This window comes from Amphiura filiformis, chromosome 14, assembly GCF_039555335.1.
Source record: "Amphiura filiformis chromosome 14, Afil_fr2py, whole genome shotgun sequence".
Classification (NCBI taxonomy): Eukaryota; Metazoa; Echinodermata; class Ophiuroidea; order Amphilepidida; family Amphiuridae; genus Amphiura; species Amphiura filiformis.
Window position 1 is genome coordinate 38,909,297 of NC_092641.1, and position 19,809 is coordinate 38,929,105.

Here is a 19,809-nt window from a genome sequence, read left to right on the forward strand (position 1 = left end):
AAAAATGAATGGAATAAGAATAAAACGAAAGAAATAAAGAAAAGAAAAGAGAGTCATAAGGAATGCATGTTGAAAGAAAAACTTAAAATATATTTAAGAAAGAAAAGAAAGTAAGGAAAGATGAAAGAATAAGAAAAACAATGAAAGAATGAAAGAAAAAAGTTATGCCACTAGAAAATTGAAAGATGGGATTCAGCCCCGGGATATGAGCTATGACCGTAAATAATACCGGGTAATAAATTATTTCTTCTCATTATTCATTTATCAATTATTCATTCATTCAACAATATTATTCATTCAACAAGTCATTTAGTTCATTCATTCATTCCGACATTCATTCATTCTTTCAATCATTCTAGGCCTATATTTAGGGGCTGAATTATGAGCATGGGGAGGATAAAATGGGGGGGCGGGCAAGAAATTTTGGGGAGCCGAAAGTTGGGTGGGGGCAAGCAATTTTGGCAAGCCGAGAGGAGGGGGGGGCGATTTTGGCACGGGCGCCTTAATAAAACGCTCTAAAAAGGCTTAGGAAACAGTACGGAAATGCTTTTAATATGAACATTTCCCTGCTCGCTGCACACGCAACCGTATCTTACGGTATCTATACCTTAAAAGGTTTGAAATTGGGATCCCAAAAAGTTGGCAGGCAAAGAGTGGGGGCAGGCATTTTTGGCAGGTCGAACTATAGTGGCGGGGGGGGGGGGGGCTTTTGGCATAGATGTTTGGGCATCGTTTCTATATTTTAATATAGCCCTAAAAATGGTGTAGGAACATGTTCAAATATAGGCAAAATGTGCTACTCGCTGCATCATTGTATCAAGTTGGTAAGACAATTGAAATTGGGGCAAGTGAAATTATAGAGTTCCCCTTCCTTTTGAGTGCCCAAAAATCAATAGGCCTACTGTACAAGGGTCTCAAACTTTGATTCCTGATCAATATCCGCAGAATAGGTTGACCAATTAATTCAATCAATCAATAAATCAACCAATCAATCAGTCAATCAATAAATCAATCAATCAACCAATCAATCGATTAATCAATCAATCAATCAAGCAAGCAAGCAAGCAACCAATCAATCAATCAACATATCATTGATCATGATTTATTAGCATCATTTATTCATACAACGTTATTATGCATAATAAATCAGTTCTGACAACCTGGAAGAAACTTAGGGGTGGTGCAATAATTATGTGTACCCCGGGGTGGTGAATTCTCAAAATGGTCTGCCAAAATTGGTTTCCCCTCCCCTCTGGCCGTGCGAAAATTCTTTGCCCCCCCCTTTGATGTGCCAAATAACCTTTTCCCCTTTTTGATGTGGATCTTTGCCCCCCCTTACACAGCAAGACTTTGGGAACCTGAATTTATTGTCTTATCATATAATGCGAGCGCGGAAAATTTTGCATATTTGAACATGTTCCTAACGTTTTCCTACACCTTCTTAGGCTTCTTAGGGCGTAATATAGGGCCTATAGAAACGGTGCCTAAAATATATGTGCCAAAATCGCTTGCCCCCTCCCCCTTTCGACCTGCCAAAATCGCTTGACCCCCCCCTTTCGACCTGCCAAAACGCTTGCCCCCTTTTGACCTGCCAACAATCTTTGCCCCCCCTATAATTCACAACCCTGGGGTACACATAATTATTACACCACCCCATAGCTATGTTATGGTAAAATTAATTTCAAATCTTGGAGAAAAAAAATCGTGCACATAAATACAGCAAACATATTAAAATATTTTGAATTACTTCCGGTAGTGTGTTTGTAATAAAAGCTTATTTATTTGAGGTTTTAAAAAACAGCAATTAAATGCAAAAAATCAAATTTTGCATTATTAACAATGGCTTTGGTTATAATCTAAGATATTAAAATACTTAAATATGTACAAATTGTGAATATTTTGTGTATATTTAGTAAAACAATGCTACATTAGGGACACTGCATCTGACTCCAGAAACACTGAAAATACATGCTGCACAATTTGCCGGGAATTCATGTGCGGAATTTACTCCCTGTAGAAATTGCGAAGCCCTTAAAAGTGCATCTTTATGGTTTTTTCTGTTCTTTTTAATGTTGTAACAGGAAGGGTATTAATCTGTCATTAATAAATATACATTGCTCACGAATCAGAAGAGAAACGAGACTGAATATAAGCTTAGTTAATGCCGGAAAAGAACGATTCCGTTGAAAAACAAGAATGACTCGGTAAGCTTAAGTTAAAGTACATTTTCGGCGCAAATAATATAATGTACTGTTGCCAAATCCTTATCATGTATATTCGAAACATCACACCGTCGCATCCTTTAGTTTGATCATATGAGTGTGTATGCCACATCATCATCATGATCATGACATGGCGATGGCCAGCCAAGCCTATACTAAAATGCAGCAAACCTTTGACGAGCGCGACTACCATGATGTTGCAAATTCGCCGCTAACAACGCGTACGGCGCACAGTTCATTCATAAATTTCCACTCAGCAACAACAGATCGCCTCAGCAGCCAATCAGAGACAAGTGCGTGCAACACAGTAAATACGCGATGTATCCTTACAATACGCGCTCGTCAAAGGTTTCCTGCATTTTAGTATAATGCCCCTTGATCGAGAAATCTATCTACTATCCACGACGACATGATGGTTAATGTGTGGATAGAAGAGAGAGATTGCTGGTATACCACGGTCAGTCGGCGTAGCGTCTTCAGTTTTAAAACGCATCAAAACAATTTTTTAGATTGTCCAATTTGGCTTCAATTTAGCTTGGCTAACATTTATATCTTAGCTGAAGTGTATGCTTACTTTTAACCGGAAACACAGGCGCTGAAGTACAAATTCCGACCATATATTTATGAGTCTGTTTAATTCGGCAACCTTGCTTGATCATAGTTGTTTTGACAACTGCCAACTGCGTCGGTGATTAAAGATTTGAGAAAATCCAGTGCTGGGCAAATCAATCCATCTTCCGATTTGCAAAGGTTGACTTGTCATTGCAAACTGATGGTGATACCCTTCCGGTTCTTGAACATGTGAGCCCAGCACTACATGTACATGTGTTGATCACCTATTTACAATGGGGACTGTGTGATGTCTGGCGATCACTCGAGAAAAATTGACACAAAATGACGTTTTTTGTGAGTAACGTCATGGTGAATTGATGAAGGAATATAGCACATGTGTCACTAATATTTCAATAACAATATCCTCATATTTTTGAGACAATAATTAACTTGAGGAAGAAGTTTTTATTCATATGCATGATATTGGGCCCTGGATGGCAACCGTGTACATTAGGGTGCATCTATAGCCCCCATAGTTTGCATTATTTTTGTCCATAGCCTTAACATGTTCCATTTGTCCCAAAACTAATCCCTACCAAATTTTATTGAATTTGGAGTTTGTCTTATGGGGCCACCGCAGGCTTGAAGTCTGAACATGGGCTTGTCCATTGAAACGTGTAGTAAAGTGAACTTTGCACTCTAAAAACACACTAATATCCTATGTAATGTATAAATGGAAAGAAGAGGGCCATATGAAACTTAACTTTAATACTCTACTGTGGGATTTGTTTGTTGGATATTCAGATGAGGGTCAAAGGTCAACAGAGTTCAATGTCAATAAAGGTCAAAGGTCAACCAAATAAGGTCAAAGGTCAACAATAAACGAATACATGTTTTATGACATTCAGACACCACATTGGTGAAGTAATTCTCACACAAGTTTTCAATGATCTGAAAATTGAGGTATCAAGATCGCCGGAAGTCACCTTACTTATTCACAAGATTTCGCAAGAACTTTGACCTGCTCCCACATGGAGGTAATCAGCCGCTTGCGCAATTGAATGTTGCCAATCTCTGTGAGCCAGGGTTAAGCATGCAGATAGAAGTGATTGAAGTACTGCAAATCCTGAAACACAGAAGGACCTGAAGAGAGATGATTATCTTAAGTTTGTGCATCCTCTTCTTAGGAAGCGCTGATGCTGTAATGTCAGCTAAATTCAAGCAACCTGGAGCTCTCCACAATGCCAGGTGGATGGCAAAGCTACTTTACTCAATAATGATCTGTTTGCTTGAAGCCCAGATTTCACAACTGCCACTAGGTACCAAGATCTACAATCAACGAAAAAAGTCTTGGAAAGCTTGCGTATAAATAACGGAAAACTGCCAGCCGATCGCATCAAAAATGTTGCTAAATTTACACTTCAGCAAAATTTTAGACTGTCCAAAATAGGCAAAAGATACAGTTGACTCATCAAAATAATTTTTATTCAAATTTCAACATTAACAAAATAAATAACCTCCGTGCAAAACCTTGCACCGCTGTCCACTGAAAATGATATAACGCACTCTAGCATCGAACTATCGTGTGCAAATTCGAAGCTAGAGTTCTCGAGTAACATGTAAAGCAATGGAAGTTCAGAAGTAAACACAGTCGATCACATATCATGACATGCGATCGCATAAAAAATGTTGCTAAATTTACACTTCAACAAAATTTTAGACTGTTCAAAATAAGCAAGTCTTGCTCAAAAGATAAATACTCATCGAAATAACTTTCATCCAAATTTCAACATTAACATAATAAATTACCTATGGTGCAAAAAAAATTGCAACGCTGTCCGACCGAAAAACAACAGCAACTTGCTCTAGCATCGAATGCGTAAAGTTTGTGTGCAAATTCAAAGCTAAGAGTTCTCGAGTAAAATCATTAGGCCTACCATTTTACTTAAGGGGGTACTACACCCCTGCCCAAGTTTGTGCCTATTTTTGCATTTTTCTCCAAAATTATAGTGCATTGGTGACAAGTAAGAGATGTATATTATAGGGGCAAGGACTACAACTACTGTAGAGTTGGGCGACTATCACTTTTTTCCCAGTCTACTAGTCGACAGCAATTAGTCGCGACTACGACTATAGTCGCGACTATCTGTGGTTAAAATTGGACTGAAAAATCGGGTGAAAGATTGGTGGCAATTTAGTATTTATAAAGCATGATTACAGGACCTGTGATTGCTGGCATCGCATCACAGTTTGCTACACAAACCAGCACTGTTGCGATACAAATTGCTACACTGTATCGCACATTTTCGATGCAAATATTTGACTGTAAAATGCTGTTATATAGGCCTAACTTTTCTGTTCAATTAAATTCACTTGCCACTTTCCAGCAACAGCACAAGAAACTTCATATAATTTCTCAAACCTTCAATATTCCAATAGCGATATGTAAAATAGCGATAGAAATATGTAAACATGCCGGTACGGCAGTGCATATTTTCCATGGTATGCTCATGAACGTGTTGCATCGTGCATGTACGATTAACTTTCACCTCCGACCTACGTCACCTGACCTCATCTAGACTACTGCATTTGTCGCTATGTGGCATTGCAACATTATGACTGTTTGTCAGCTAATTTGTTTATTTTCCTGTTGCTTTCTAAATATTCTGTTACCACAATAAGCATAGCTTTTTGAAATTACGTGAAAAGTACTTCTAATCTAATAATATTTTCCTAAATTTTCCTTTTGGAAAACACTTCTCGGAAGTTCTCGCTGTTTCTTTCCAAAGTTAAAATAATCTCATACCTTCAGTAGTTGGTACAAACACCCAACCTGGGTCTGTACATGCATGCTATGATGCTGCTACACCTGTTATCGCTGCATAAATTATAATCATAATGAGATGTTCAATAGTTCTAAGTAATTTGAGTTTTTTGACGGCTTTTATCTTGTGGGAAAGTAGTTCGACAACAAGTCAATAACACCAATTTAATGATGATTTATGGACTTTATGATTACTTGTTGGTTAGTGTTACTATTGGTAAGACAATGACTAACATTTTTTCACATTTTTCGCAGTTTATATGTTAGTATTTGGTTGGTTTTGGTGCAAATAACTGGCACTTTTAAAGTAATTTTTTAACACAAAAATATACTTGCATTAGTCGATTTTTGGTTTTCAATAGTCGTAGTCGCGACTATCAGTAATAGTCGCGACTAACGACTATTGGCGACTTAGTCGCCCAACTCTAAACTACTGCACTTGAAATTTTATTTCAGCACAGACAGCAGTTGTGGAGTTACAGTCAAAAATGAGGGAAACCAATATTTGATCAATAAATCAATAACTACTAGCCTTGAGTTGTTGAATTTTCAGTGCAGTAATTGTAGTCCTTGCCCCTATAATATACATACCTTGTCACCAATGCGCTATAATTTTTGAGAAAAATGCAAAAATAGGCACACAATTGGCCAGGGGTGTAGTACCCACTTAAGTCTGCGTCTCTTATTCTACTCTCGCTTTGACAAGGTAACCTCTTCACAAATTCACCCACCTTGCAATCTGAACTTGATTGATGTACAACAGTTGAAATTAACTCTTAAAACTTCTGCAAGCGTTGAACCTTGAAGCTTGAACTTACTCAAGAACTCTAGCTTTGGATTTGCACACAATAGTTGAGCATTCAATGCGGACGCTTACCGCTTACGGTTGTACTCAATGGGGGATATCACAAAACATGTCATAAAATAAATGCGTCTTGGTGAAACAATTCAAATTTATACTAATATAGGGGAATAAACTCCCAATAATTACATAACAATTTTGAGGAAAAGCAAATTGGTGTTTTCTACAAAATGTATGTGGAGAAAATTAACTGGTAGTAGTACTGAAAGGCCCTGCCAATACGGATTTTCGGGTGTCCCCACTGGATGGAACAACCCTGATCTGGGAATAATTAGGTGTGCTGGTCGCTTGATTGTGACTCAGTGAAATGTGTTTACAGTATTCATTAACGGGGCTGAACCAATGCGTCAATTTATTTGTCCTGGGAATTTTCCAACACAGACAAGTCGTACAGATAACCAGAGGGTTGGGGATCAAATTTTTAAAATATCACTAATGTTTCGGAGTTGACTTTCCTCAGAAAGTAGATCATTTTTTGGGCTGTATTTTGGTGTTCATGTCACGTTTTGAATATTTGCAATTCTCAAATTTGGATGCGGACTGGAAATTGTAAATTCAAATTAAATTGTGAAGGGCCTTGGGGGATTATAATTAAAATGTTACTCTTTAAAAGAGTATTAACAGAATACTGTTTGTATATTTTTATCAATGCAGGGGTAGGACAGAGCTTGGTGAAATCACACCACACAACATCAAGCAGCTTAAACGTCTCAATTCAGTAGTGTTTCCGGTAAGCTACAATGAGAAGTTCTACAAAGATGTGTTGGAAGTAGGAGACCTAGCAAAATTAGGTAAGTGACAGAGAGGATATCTTGCACTTCCCAGAATCCTTTGCAGCATGTTGCACCATCTCATGTTACAATCAAATGATACTCTTATTTCTTTGCATAGGCTAGGGTGGTTCTTATTTTACAAAAGTCTGAAATACCATGCTCCTAACCCCTAGAATGGTTCAGTTGGATGAAAAACTTATCCTGTAAAATTTTCAGAAATATTGAACAATATTTACTGGTAGCTCAAGAGCCTCCAATATGGTCATGACTATCCGGAACATTGGTCGTCGGACATTTTGGAGCATTTTTAGGGGGTATATTTTCAAAATAGAGTGTCTCTTGATACTCAATCTTTGTAATTACATTAACAGTAACTAGTTTAATATATATATAACAAAAAGTTTCATGTATTTACTTCCATTGTTGTTTTAAGCTCAACCAGATATGGCACTTTGTGCCGCGAATACTCCAGATACTGGTCGTCAGCCATTTTTGAGCAATTGTAAATGGTTCTAATTTCAAAATAGAGTGTCTCTTAATACTCAAGTCTTTATTATTGCATTAACAGTAACTAGTTTAACAGATATATAACAAAAGATGTCTTGTATTCACTTCCATTGTTGTTTTAAACTCAACCAAATATGGTAGTTTGTGCCGTGAGTAATTCTAAATACCGGTCGTCAGCCATTATGAGCATGCACTTATAAGGGGGTCTATTTTCAAAATAGAGTGTCTTTTGATACTTTATCTTTGTAATTGCATTAACAACAACTGGTTTAACATTTATATAACAAAAGATGTCTTGTATTCACTTCCATTGTTGTTTTATTCTCAATCAGATATATGGTAGTTTTGCGGCGGCGAGTATGCCTAAATATGGCCAGTCGTCAGCCATTTTGGAGCAATTATAAGGGGGTCTATTTTCAAAACAGAGTGTCTCTTGATACTCAATCTTTGTAGTTGCATTAACAGCAACTAGTTTAACATACATTATAAAGATATCTTGTTTTCACTTGCATTGTTGTCTTCAACTCATCCAAATATGGTAGTATGTGCTATGCTGTGAGTACTCCTAAATACCGGTCGTCAGCAATTTTTGAGCAATTTTAAGGAGGTATATTTTCAAAATAGAGTGTCTCTTGATACTCAATCGTTGTATTTGCATTAACAGTAACTAGTTTAACACATATAACTAAAGATGTCCTGTATTCACTTCCATTGTTGTTTTTTAAAATCTCAACCAGAGATAGAAAGACATTCTGGAATTTTGTATATTTTCTGTGGGTGTAGGCCTTTATTCATTGCACTGCTAACACCAGCCTGTGCTCCACATAATGACCTCCAGTTGCTTAAAGGACCTGGTCTTATCAAGACAGCCATGCAATTGTCTAGAAGGCAACATCCCCCCATCTGCCAAGTTTTAACTTGAGTATCAGTAGACCCTCTTAATTATAATTGCTTGAAAATGGTCGACGACCGGTATTTATGCAAACTCATTGCGCAAACTACCATATTTGGTTGAGTTCAAAACAACAATAGAAGTGAATACAAGACATCTTTTGTTATATATCTGTTAAACTAGTTACTGAAATGCAATTACAAAGATTGAATGTCAATTAGAGATTCTCTATTTTGAAATTAGACCACCTTACAATTGCTCTCGAAAATGGCTGATGATGACCGAGTATTACTCATGGCACTAATTTGCGTACATATCAGGTTCAGTTAAAACATCAATGGAAGTAAATACAAGACAACTTTTGTTATATTATATGTTAAACTAGTTACTGTTAATGTAATTGCAAAGATATGAGTATCAAGAGACACTCTATTTTGAAAATAGACCCCTTTGCTCGAAAATGGCTGACAACCGATATTTAGGAGTACTTCGGCACAAACTAGTGAAACTACCATATTTGGTTAAGTTCAAAACAGCAATGGAAGTGAATACAAGACATCTTTTGTTATATATCTGTTAAACTAGTTACTGTTAATGCAATTACAAAGATTGAGTATCAGGAGGTACTCTATTTTGAAATTAGACCCCCTTACAATTGCTCAAAAATGGCTGACGACCAGTATTTAAGAGTATTCACAGCACGAAATGCCATATCTGGTTGAGCTTAAAACAACAATGGAAGTAAATACATGAAACTTTTTGTTATATATATATTAAACTAGTTACTGTTAATGTAATTACAAAGATTGAGTATCAAGAGACACTCTATTTTGAAAATATACCCCCCTAAAAATGCTCCAAAATGTCCGACGACCAATGTTCCGGATAGTCACAACCATATTGGAGGCTCTTGAGCTACCAGTAAATATTGTTCAATATTTCTGAAAATTTTACAGGATAAGTTTTTCATCCAACTGAACCTTTCTAGGGGTTAGGAGCATGGTATTTCAGACTTTTGTAAAATAAGAACCACCCTAGCATAGGCTCTCTGTAAAACATGCCTTCATGTTGCGAAAACAGGGTTCGTTAGTCAACATAATTATTTTCAAGATTAGGATGTGCTCTGTTCTTGTGGTATGGTACTTTTTGTTGCTAAAGACCCATGCTGATTTGCATAGCCTACAATCACAGAAAACTGAATCTGGTTAATGCATTTATGGTATAAAATATCTTCTGGATAAGTGATGAATGATAAGATGACATTATAAATGTGACCAGATCTAATCAAATCAGGCTAAAGTTGGCAATAATGAAACTAAGATAGGGAAAAAGTGAGGAGAAAAAAAAAAACAATAAAAAAAAAACAAAAGAAAATTGACATATTAAAAAAAAGGTTCATAACTTTGCAACAAAGACCTGGTGACTCAACATCAGTAAGTGTAGGTACTGAGCAAGTAGGTAATGGTAGTGACTCAATTTTCAACATTTCCGACTTTGGCCTGAGTTGATCGAATTGGGTCACATGCATAAAACTAGCATGCCAAGTTTTGTGGCAAGTGGAAAAATAGCCACCGAATTGGAGGCGGACTAAAAAATGAAAAAACACAAATAAAATACATTTATTGTGAGAAATATTGCTACTTTGGTGGGGCAATCTATTTTCCCAGGAAGTAAGCAAATTTGTTTTGACATACATGTATAGGAATGATTTTCTCTCTTGTCTTTGGACTCAAATTTGAATCCATCTCTAGAGAATATGTGACATGATCTGGTCCATGGGGGCCAAAGGAGGCATATTTGAAAATTGTTACTGTAATTATTACATTATATGTATAATTAGGGGTTCATTCATATATTTTCATGACAAAACGGTTGTTTATGCCCGAGGGGCCGCTTATGCCCGAGGGCATAAACAACCGCTTAGTCATGAAAATATATGAATGAACCCCTGCTCATACATATAAGAACATTTTGTAATTCTTATTTCATCAAAATAATAACAAAAATTACAATTAACATTATTAAAAGTCATGATTTTCCTTCATTTTTCCTACCCGCAATCGCAGACCGGGACACCGGGCATAAACGCTGTTTATGCCCGGCTCTCAACCAATCACGCTACGTTACATAGCATGTATGTATGAATAGGCTATCATTTACTGAAAACACCAAAGGTCTAGCATACTTGGTTCTAATCTAAAGTTATGCAGTTTTTTGATGTCGATTTTCTTATGTATTTGATTGTTTTTTCTTCATATTTTTACCTTTATCTCAGTTTCAAATTTGCGCCTTTGGTCCCCTATGGACCAGATCGTGTCACATATACATGTAAACCAACCGGAACGGTATAACAATTGAAATGGCAGCCATGCTGGAGGACAGTTCTAAGATAACTTAAGATGACAGAGGGACAGGTCTCTAGATCGATTCCACAACCATTCATACCTATCACACATTTTATTGTATTATCATGCGAATTTTCCCGTGGTACCTTATGGAGGACAGAATTTTATTTAAATGAGGATGACTCTGTTATGAGTGACGTCGTATTGCATACCCTCTATTGAGCACATAATAATATATGTAGCAGTTTTATTTATTTTATTATTTAAAAATGTTTTCCTCAGCATATTATAATGACATAGTGGTTGGTGCAGTGTGTTGTCGAATAGACACAGAAGAGGATGGACGGAGACGGCTGTATATAATGACTCTAGGATGCCTCGCCCATACAGAAGATTAGGAATAGGTTAGTACATGTATGCAATAGTTGCCAGGTGTCATAGTTTAGATGTGTACATGTACAAAATGCAGAAATTGTATGTTTATAGGGCAGCTAAATTGCAGATAGGACCACATTGCACCTCAATGTGTGAATTCAAAGGGGTTTATCATTTTCTGGAGGGGTGAAGTCATGCACTGTTCCTCAAGTTTATCATGAGATTTCATGAGCATCTAACTTAAGCAGCATCAACTGTCATTCCAAAGATCTAACAAATTTGTTTCTGGTGCCTAATGTTTCTAGAAAAATTAAGATCAGGGACAGTCTTTTGGAATTTGCAGGAGAGCATTAAACAGCTCTACTGGAGCCTTCAAGGAGAGCTGTTTAGAGCATTTACAATAGAGTGTAAGTAGAGAATGCTCTCAACTAAGGAGAGCTAAAAATCACTCTCCTATAATGTATGTCAGATGGAGAGCAGTACGAGCGATTGCTCTCGTTCTCCTCAAAAGGCAGTCCCTGAACCTGTTCTAAGATGTGTTACTATTAATTTTGCTTCTATTTCTTGTAAACAGGTACAGTGATGCTGAAACATGTTTTAGACTATTGTGAAAAAGATGGCAACATAGACAATATTTATCTGTGAGTATTACTTTGAGAATACGACATGTTTCTGGGCATATCTTGCTGTAACTTGCAGATGTTACATTATCGGTGTGTGATGTAAGAGGGGTGTCTTTACGGTATCCAAAATGGTCAAAATACCTTATTCTACAAAATCAGAGTGTCTTCTGCCTATTCACCCCATTATAAAAATCAGAATTTTAGGGTGTCCAAATTGAAAACAGGACGCTCAAATGACACCTTGACACCCCGCTGGTGTGATGATAAAAGTTCATGAATTTTGACTTCATGTCTAACTTTGCTCTGTTGACTTACAAACACAACAAATTTGGCTGATTCTATTTAGGTGCAAGTTGGGACATGTGTAAACATATTACAAATATGCCATAAAATCAGGTTTAAAAAAAATTTACCAATATCATATTATAAGAGTTTTCAGACTTTTGTCTGAAATCAGGCTTTTTTGTAGTCCAGATTTATGCAACTTCTTTTATTTTCAGTCCGTTTTAGGGCCATTCTTGTCATTTTCAAGCTTTTTTTCAGATTTACTCAGGCTTTTTGTCAAAAGTCGACTTTCATTCCAGCTTTAAGGCGCAAGCCACTTAAATACCTCAATCTTTGCATAGATTCAGATTCTGTTCAATCTTTGGGATCAAGTTAGTTCAAAAACCTAAAACACACAGAGGGGAATCCACCCAGATCAAGCACCCAACCACACTGTCTCCATGCAATTGCTCTAGGACTTTGAATTACTGCCATTTGTTTGGCTGTGTTGCCAGTTGTTATTCAGGTCATACAAACAAGTTGTAAGTCATACAAGTCATACAAACGAAGTCTTGTATTTTAGTGTTCTACATGCACATTATGGCTATCAGAAATTAAAACCCCTAAAACTACTGTCCAAATAAACATGATAAAAATAAAATGTTACCCAATGTACATAGGCAACAGGCAGAATTGCCACTTCAGCCTCCTAATCATTTGGTGTGATCAAGCAAAATCAGTTTGAAGTCGTTCTTATTTGGTAGTAGAAAGCATTTACAAAACTGCATTTTGCAGAAAACACCATTGAAATTGGACAACCAGTTCAACAGATATGAGCAATTAAAGAGTTTCCAAAAAAGAGGAAATGTTTCCTTGGTTTGGCTATATCTCAAAATCAATACTTCAGACTGATTTTGCTTGATCGCATCACATATATGGCCAACTAATTTTGTAGGAATGCAGTGGGTTAACTTTAGGTCATCATCAAGCTTCAAGTCAAGATAGCAGTCACAAATCAATGCATATCTAAAACTATTTTGTTTCTCATGCCTAACCAATTAAAAAATTGGTAAACTTATCCTGGCTGCGATGGTTGATCTTGGAGCGTAAAGTAGGCTGAATAGGATACTGCACCTGTATAGAGTTGCATCCCTGTTTGGTGCTACATGGTTTATACTGTGTGTCTTGGGCCAAAGTAGTCAGCAACTTTCTGTAAATCACTGATCCTGGCTGCTATGGTTATATAGTAGATCTGAATGTAGGCTGATATTGATAAGGATACCGGCAGTGTTCGAAATATGCCTCAAAAAGTTACAGGCCAGCCGGGCTTGACCTTAAAAAGTTACCGGCCAGCCAGGCCGACAACTATATATGCCAGTCAGAAAAGTTACCGGCCAGGCCAAAAAGTTACAGGCCAATGGCCGGCTGACCGGCCCTATTTCTAACACTGGATACCGGGTACTGCACCTGTCCTGTATACAGTGTGTCTTTGGTCAATTTGGTCAGCAACTTACTGTAAATCACAATAACCTTATATTTGAACTTCATTAATCCATTATTTTTTGTTTGTGTTTTGCTTGTTGTTTCAGACATGTGCAAGTGAACAATGACTCGGCAATAGAATTCTACAAGCACTTTGATTTTGAAATTATTGAAACCAAAGAACACTATTACAAGAGAATAGAACCCAGTGATGCCCATGTCCTGCAGAAAACACTGAGGACAGCCAAGCCTGCTGTACAGCAAGAGTAGGAACAACAATGTATGATACCAGGCCCATGACCCTAATAATTATGGTAAAACGGTGTATCTTATATTCACTTCACTTTGCCGTAGCGTTGGTCAACTTTTTCCAATGATCCTCACATGCTTAAAGGATGTAACTTTACATCAACAACACAACAAGAGGAAGATACTTTCCTTTGCTAAAGTAATGATAAAAATTTGTCGCCTGTATCACATACTGATGTATTCACAATGGCTGCCTTGTGTCACCTTTTGTTATTGTCATCTAATATTGTGATGAGATACACTGTAAAAGTAAATGTTGTAAATTACTGTTAAAGTGTTATCACAATATTACAATCCCATGTGCATTCATTAGGCCCTTCACAATTAATTCTTAGTTTCCTGTTTCAAGTTTGAAAATAAAGGACGAGGCGACTTTTAATTATTAATTATCTATTACTTTCTTTATTTTGAAAATATGGCTGTGACTATTATCAACAGTCCATTTGGTCGTTTTGACTAAGACTACGGATTTAATTATTTTACCATTATAATTGATTTTTTACATTAACATTAGTAGGGGACCCTACAATGTTCTTGTTTTATATTCATAATCAAAGTTGAGATGATCAAAAACAGATATTAGCAAATAAAAGTAATTAAAAAGTCAATTAAATGATGAAAATACCTAAATATTTTTCCATTCTTGATTTTGGAAGCGCGAGGGAAACAGGAAACTAAGGATCAATTGTAATTGGCCTTAAAGAAAGAAGCATGGTGAAATATTAAATAATAATATTTAAAATACAACAATGATAATAAAATCACTGAAGGCAGCTATTGCAAATACGTCACTATGTGATACAGCCGACGGACGTGTCATAAAGTTAACCAGCATAATAAAAAAAGACAGCAACATTGGGCTATTCCAGTTGAAATCCATACACCACCTAGGGAAGACATGACCTTATTCTTTCACAAAGGGAGTGTGAATTTCAAATGGGGTTACCTGAATGGACGAATCCTTTCGATATCTACACCGCCTGTGTGGGAGATTAAGGTCATGCCTTCCATAGGGGGTGTAAGGATTTCAACTGGAATAGCTCATTGTTTTCATCTCTTTGTATTTTACAACCTTTTTGCACTTGACTCAGATAGAATAGTTAACCTGAAATGTGATGCCCTTTACTGTATTAGGGCTGCAGGATTCAAATTCACCAAGAATTTAATAATCAGTGCTCGCAACGATTCTCCTGCTTTTTGCTTGGGAGAATCTATGTTGTTTCTCATAGAGCCAAGCCCATTACGCTTGCAGTAAGTAATGAGAATCGGTCGATTCTCACCCAATTCTCTCCAGATATATTATTGTGAGAATCAATTTTGATTCACACAAAGTGTGATGAAACCGAGTCCTTGAATGGACTATTCAGGTTGAAATCTGTATACCCTGTGTGGAAAACACAACCTTAATCTTCACACAAGGAGTGTGAATTTCAAATTGGTTACCTGAGTGTGTAACTCCAATTTCAAATTCACACTCCCTGTGTGGGAGATTAAGAGGGTGTATGGGGAGCAATCAGGGTAAAGTAGCGAAAAACAATCAAGTACATTTAGAAAATTGTCAACATCCCTGTTTATAAGAACATCTGCATCATAGCCTAGGGTGATGGCAGCACTTATAGCAAATAGGGATACATTATTTTGGACGGCCAAGTTGTAAAATTCAAATTTTGTAACATTTTGCTTCACACAAAGTTGATTTTTAGAGTGTTTTTGCTGACACTCTCAAACATAACGTTGTATACCATATTGTAGTTATGGCATACTTATATAAAAACAGGGAAAATCTGTTCAAACTGTCCAGCCGGGAACCGAAGGATGGATCCAAAAGGATACAACAGTGTCACACTAGCAATGGATAAAATTAAAAACGGCAAATATGACACAACATCCAATGGGGAATAACACAAAATGTATAATCAAAGTTAAACGTATTATACTTATAATCATGTTGAAAAACAATTGATACAGTTTATAATTATATGGCATAATGGCTACCAATACAATGTTTAACTCTTCACGCGGGTGTCGACTGCAGATGACAAGTTTCAAAAAAATTTTAAAAATTCAAAAATTTCAGAAATGTGAATTTTCATGATCATATTTGGAATCAGCATGAAAAATGCATTAAAATGAGTACAAACAAGCCTAGTATTGGTTCAGTGGTTCTTGAGATAGCTCTTGAGATAGCTCTTGATATTTTGAGAAAATATCTCAAAACTTGACTTGATGTTGAAGCCTATAGCTAGCATGCAGAGCATTAAGATACCAGTTGCTTGATCAAGAAACTGAAACAAATCTCAGGATGGTATTGTGATTCTCTTCCCAGCAAGCAACTGTTTTTAAAATGTTATAAACATGTTTTGGTTTTTATCAAAATGGTCGAGTTATATAAAGGTCATGAAATTGAAAATACCCTTTGTATTAAAAAACACAGTAACATTTTAAAACTTGTCAAAATGTTATTGTAAAATATTGGTTGGGCAAACATTTTTGCAAAATATTTTGCCAGCTTGCAACCATCATTTTAGAATGTTTTGCCGCAAGTTTAAGAAATTTTTTTAATGTTATTAAAATGTTTGATACCATCATGCCCTTTATATAAGCCGACATTTAAACGTTTTCTGGAAAACGTTTATGCTAGCTGGGTTATTGGGTTATTCCAGTTGAAATCCATACACCCCCTATGGCAGACATGACCTTGGAGTGTGAATTTCAAATGAGGTTACCTGAATCGGTGACTCCATTTGAAATCTACACCCCCTGTGTGGGAGGTTAACGTAATGTCCTTCATAAGGGGCGTATGGATATCAAAAGGTATAGCCCATTTTTGCACAACAATATTGATGTGATAGACTGGCCCTATTGAGCCAAAATATGGTAAACAGCCCAATAATGGAATGAATTAAGCCTCTTAAAAATATGTGGTCAAATATGCACCGATTGCAAAGTGATGTCATGTTGACCAAATAATGTGTCATTTTGTGGTCAAAATGATAACCACATATTTTTAAGACTGTAAGCATCAATTATTTTGCAACTCCTATATTGTTATATTCCTAATTGAATTTGATGGATGAACTTGAAATTCCTTGATTGCTGTATTGTTGAAGACAGGATTACAAAAATGTTGGTTATTTAAAAAGTTGAGTTAGAAATTGCACAGAACTACTGTGATCCAAAGGTGAAAATAGCAGGGTCCTACTTTTTGTGAAAAAGTAAGAGCCCAGGAGGTGGGTTTTGTGAGAACCTGGAGCTACTTGCAACTAGCCAAGAGTTAAAATGCACTGCTACTTTCTGTCATACAAATGAGTTATTTAGACTTTGCTTAGATTGCCCAGGGTGAAAATGACAGGGTTCGAACCAGGCCCAACTTTAGTGAGGCCCTTCTTTTGTGATAAAGTGGACCCCAGTTAAGTTGGATTTTGTATGAATCAGGAGCTATATTTATTAAAATCATATGGCAGCCGAAGGCTGAAATACATGACATGTACATGTACTTGCGACCAAGCACAAGTTAAAACCCATTGCTATTTGAAGAGCTCAATTCCAAACCATGTTTAGTCCACAAACACATGTGTCTGATTTACCTTTGCGATATTGCTATGGGTTGTGATGATATAGGTATTACAATTTCAGGTGGATGCACCATTACCAAGAAAACAGTGGATGGACGACAGTGACAATAATGTGTGAGAGGCCTTTGATTTCCAAATGAGAACAATTATAGTCTGCATATTGTTAACCAGCATTGTGGTAAATAATGGCTTGTTCATGGTACAACTCATTGTTGCTAATGTCAAACTTGTCAAAGTATAAATTGTGATTGTATCATACAAGTAAATGAGAAACTTGTGGTTGTGGACTTAACACGGTTTGGAAACAAGCTCTTCATTTGTATTCTGTCATGCAAAGATGAGATATTTTCCCGGTCACGTTTTTAGAGGTTAACCAGGAGCTATTTCATGGTAGTAAACAGTGGGCAAATATTTCACTATTATCATTCTCACATTATACCCAGGGCCTGCAAGGTACTAGTATATTTGAAAAATGAGGCATCGCTCAGATTGAAACGTAACAGAAAGAAATGTTACTAAAAGTTTAATATTTACTGTGTATTTACTCTGTTTTCTATAATAAAAAAGTATTTGTATGAAAATATATTATCTTTAGCTGTCATGTGTGGGTAATGATACTCCCCAATATCAGAATACAGAACCATTTATAAATTAGAAACAATAGTATTCGGTTTTGTCAGATAAATCATATTCTTGACATATTAATCGTTTTGGGTCGCCCTAACTGAATGTTAGCATTCCATATTCATTAATCAATCTTATTTTTAACAGGCCAAATATGACTTTTCATCATAGGGTCTTTTATTTGTGCTAGAGCAATAAACCCAAAAGGAGATTAGCGCTGCAATGGCAGCAAACATAATCTTGGACAATTATACAGTTACCACACGGAACAAAGCAAATGATTCTGTTGGGTTCAGTCGTGGTCAAGTTAAAGTGGTTAGTTGTCCAAGATTCTGCTTTTATGCGCTGCGCTGGCATAATCCCCATTGTTCATCGCTTAGTGAGTTCATTCATGTTTATTTAAATTAAGCGCCTATAATAGAGGTTATGCAATTTACTCATGCGTGACTACTAACAAAAGGCGCTGATTCAAACCAATTCAATGCACGACCTTGGAGTTACCTGTATGGCTTTGGCGGGCTATTTTGAAACGGACAGTCATGGTTGCACATGCAGGTACTTCTAAACAAGGTATAGCAGTCGCTGATAGGATGTGCAGCTTATAGAACACGGATAACCTCTATAGTAGAGTCTTCTGTGATTTAGTGTGACCAACAACCCACTCGACAGAACAAATTGGAGAAATGTTGCTGCAGTCGCTACACATGGCTTTCTTTTGATCGCCCATTGACAAATGCCCGAAACCATCGGAAAAAATCGAGAGACTCGGGAGCGAGCACATTCAAACGGGCGGCTGAGACACTATTCAGGACTGCTATGACGGTACTGTTCATATTTAGCAAAAATTCCTTGAAGCGGCCTACATACGACACATAACAATAGCCACAATGAGCGCACTTACAACCAGTAAGCTAACAGATTGAAGAGATACAGCGCTATTGCAGTCATCCTCATCACACGAGCATGATATACCAGAAACAGCATCGATTTTATCAGTTGACCCTAACGTTTCAAAAACCTCTGCCACGATAACCAACAACTCGGTCGCATGGGGCTCGCATCCTGTCTCAAGATTGTCACTGGTGCCATAACGTCGACTTTGCCATAGATAATCAATTGCTAAAATGGAAAATAACAGAAATGATAAACTAAAGTTACAAAAAGAAAATGTTAGGTATATTCAGAACTGAGTTAAACAGAGCGTACTAGCTTCCAATGAGACACACTGAATGAAGAATTGTAGGCTAAACTAAGAAACTGATGCATGCAATATAAAATATGTACAGTGCGATGGACCCCAGCTGAAATAGGGGCTATTGTTTTTCTTGATTATTTTCCAGTAGTCCCACACAAGACTTCGGACTATAGACATCGAGGGTTGAGACTTGAGAGCCAGAAAGACTTAACTCATAATTATGGAGGAAATATTGATTTTTGAAGACCAAAGCAAGGAGCCAACGTTGTGCTCATTTTGTGACATGTGTGAGAGCTTGTCATAGTGCAGTTACGGCTTTCTGGTTCTGATAGACGGACCTAAGTCAAGTTGCTGAGGTTGCCATTTATTACGCTCGGTGCTTACG

The 19,809-nt window shown here is 36.8% G+C and overlaps 1 protein-coding gene across 1 annotated transcript; it reads left to right on the plus strand.

The window, feature by feature from the left end:
• Window positions 1–1,985: 1,985 nt before the first annotated feature.
• Window positions 1,986–14,340, plus strand: LOC140170059 (probable N-acetyltransferase san). Its single transcript, XM_072193379.1, is given in 6 exon segments — window positions 1,986–2,204; window positions 7,115–7,251; window positions 11,260–11,355; window positions 11,358–11,381; window positions 11,927–11,993; window positions 13,829–14,340. Coding segments are annotated over 6 exon segments (495 nt in total). The 5' UTR covers window positions 1,986–2,196; the 3' UTR covers window positions 13,992–14,340.
• The last annotated feature ends 5,469 nt before the right edge of the window (window positions 14,341–19,809 follow it).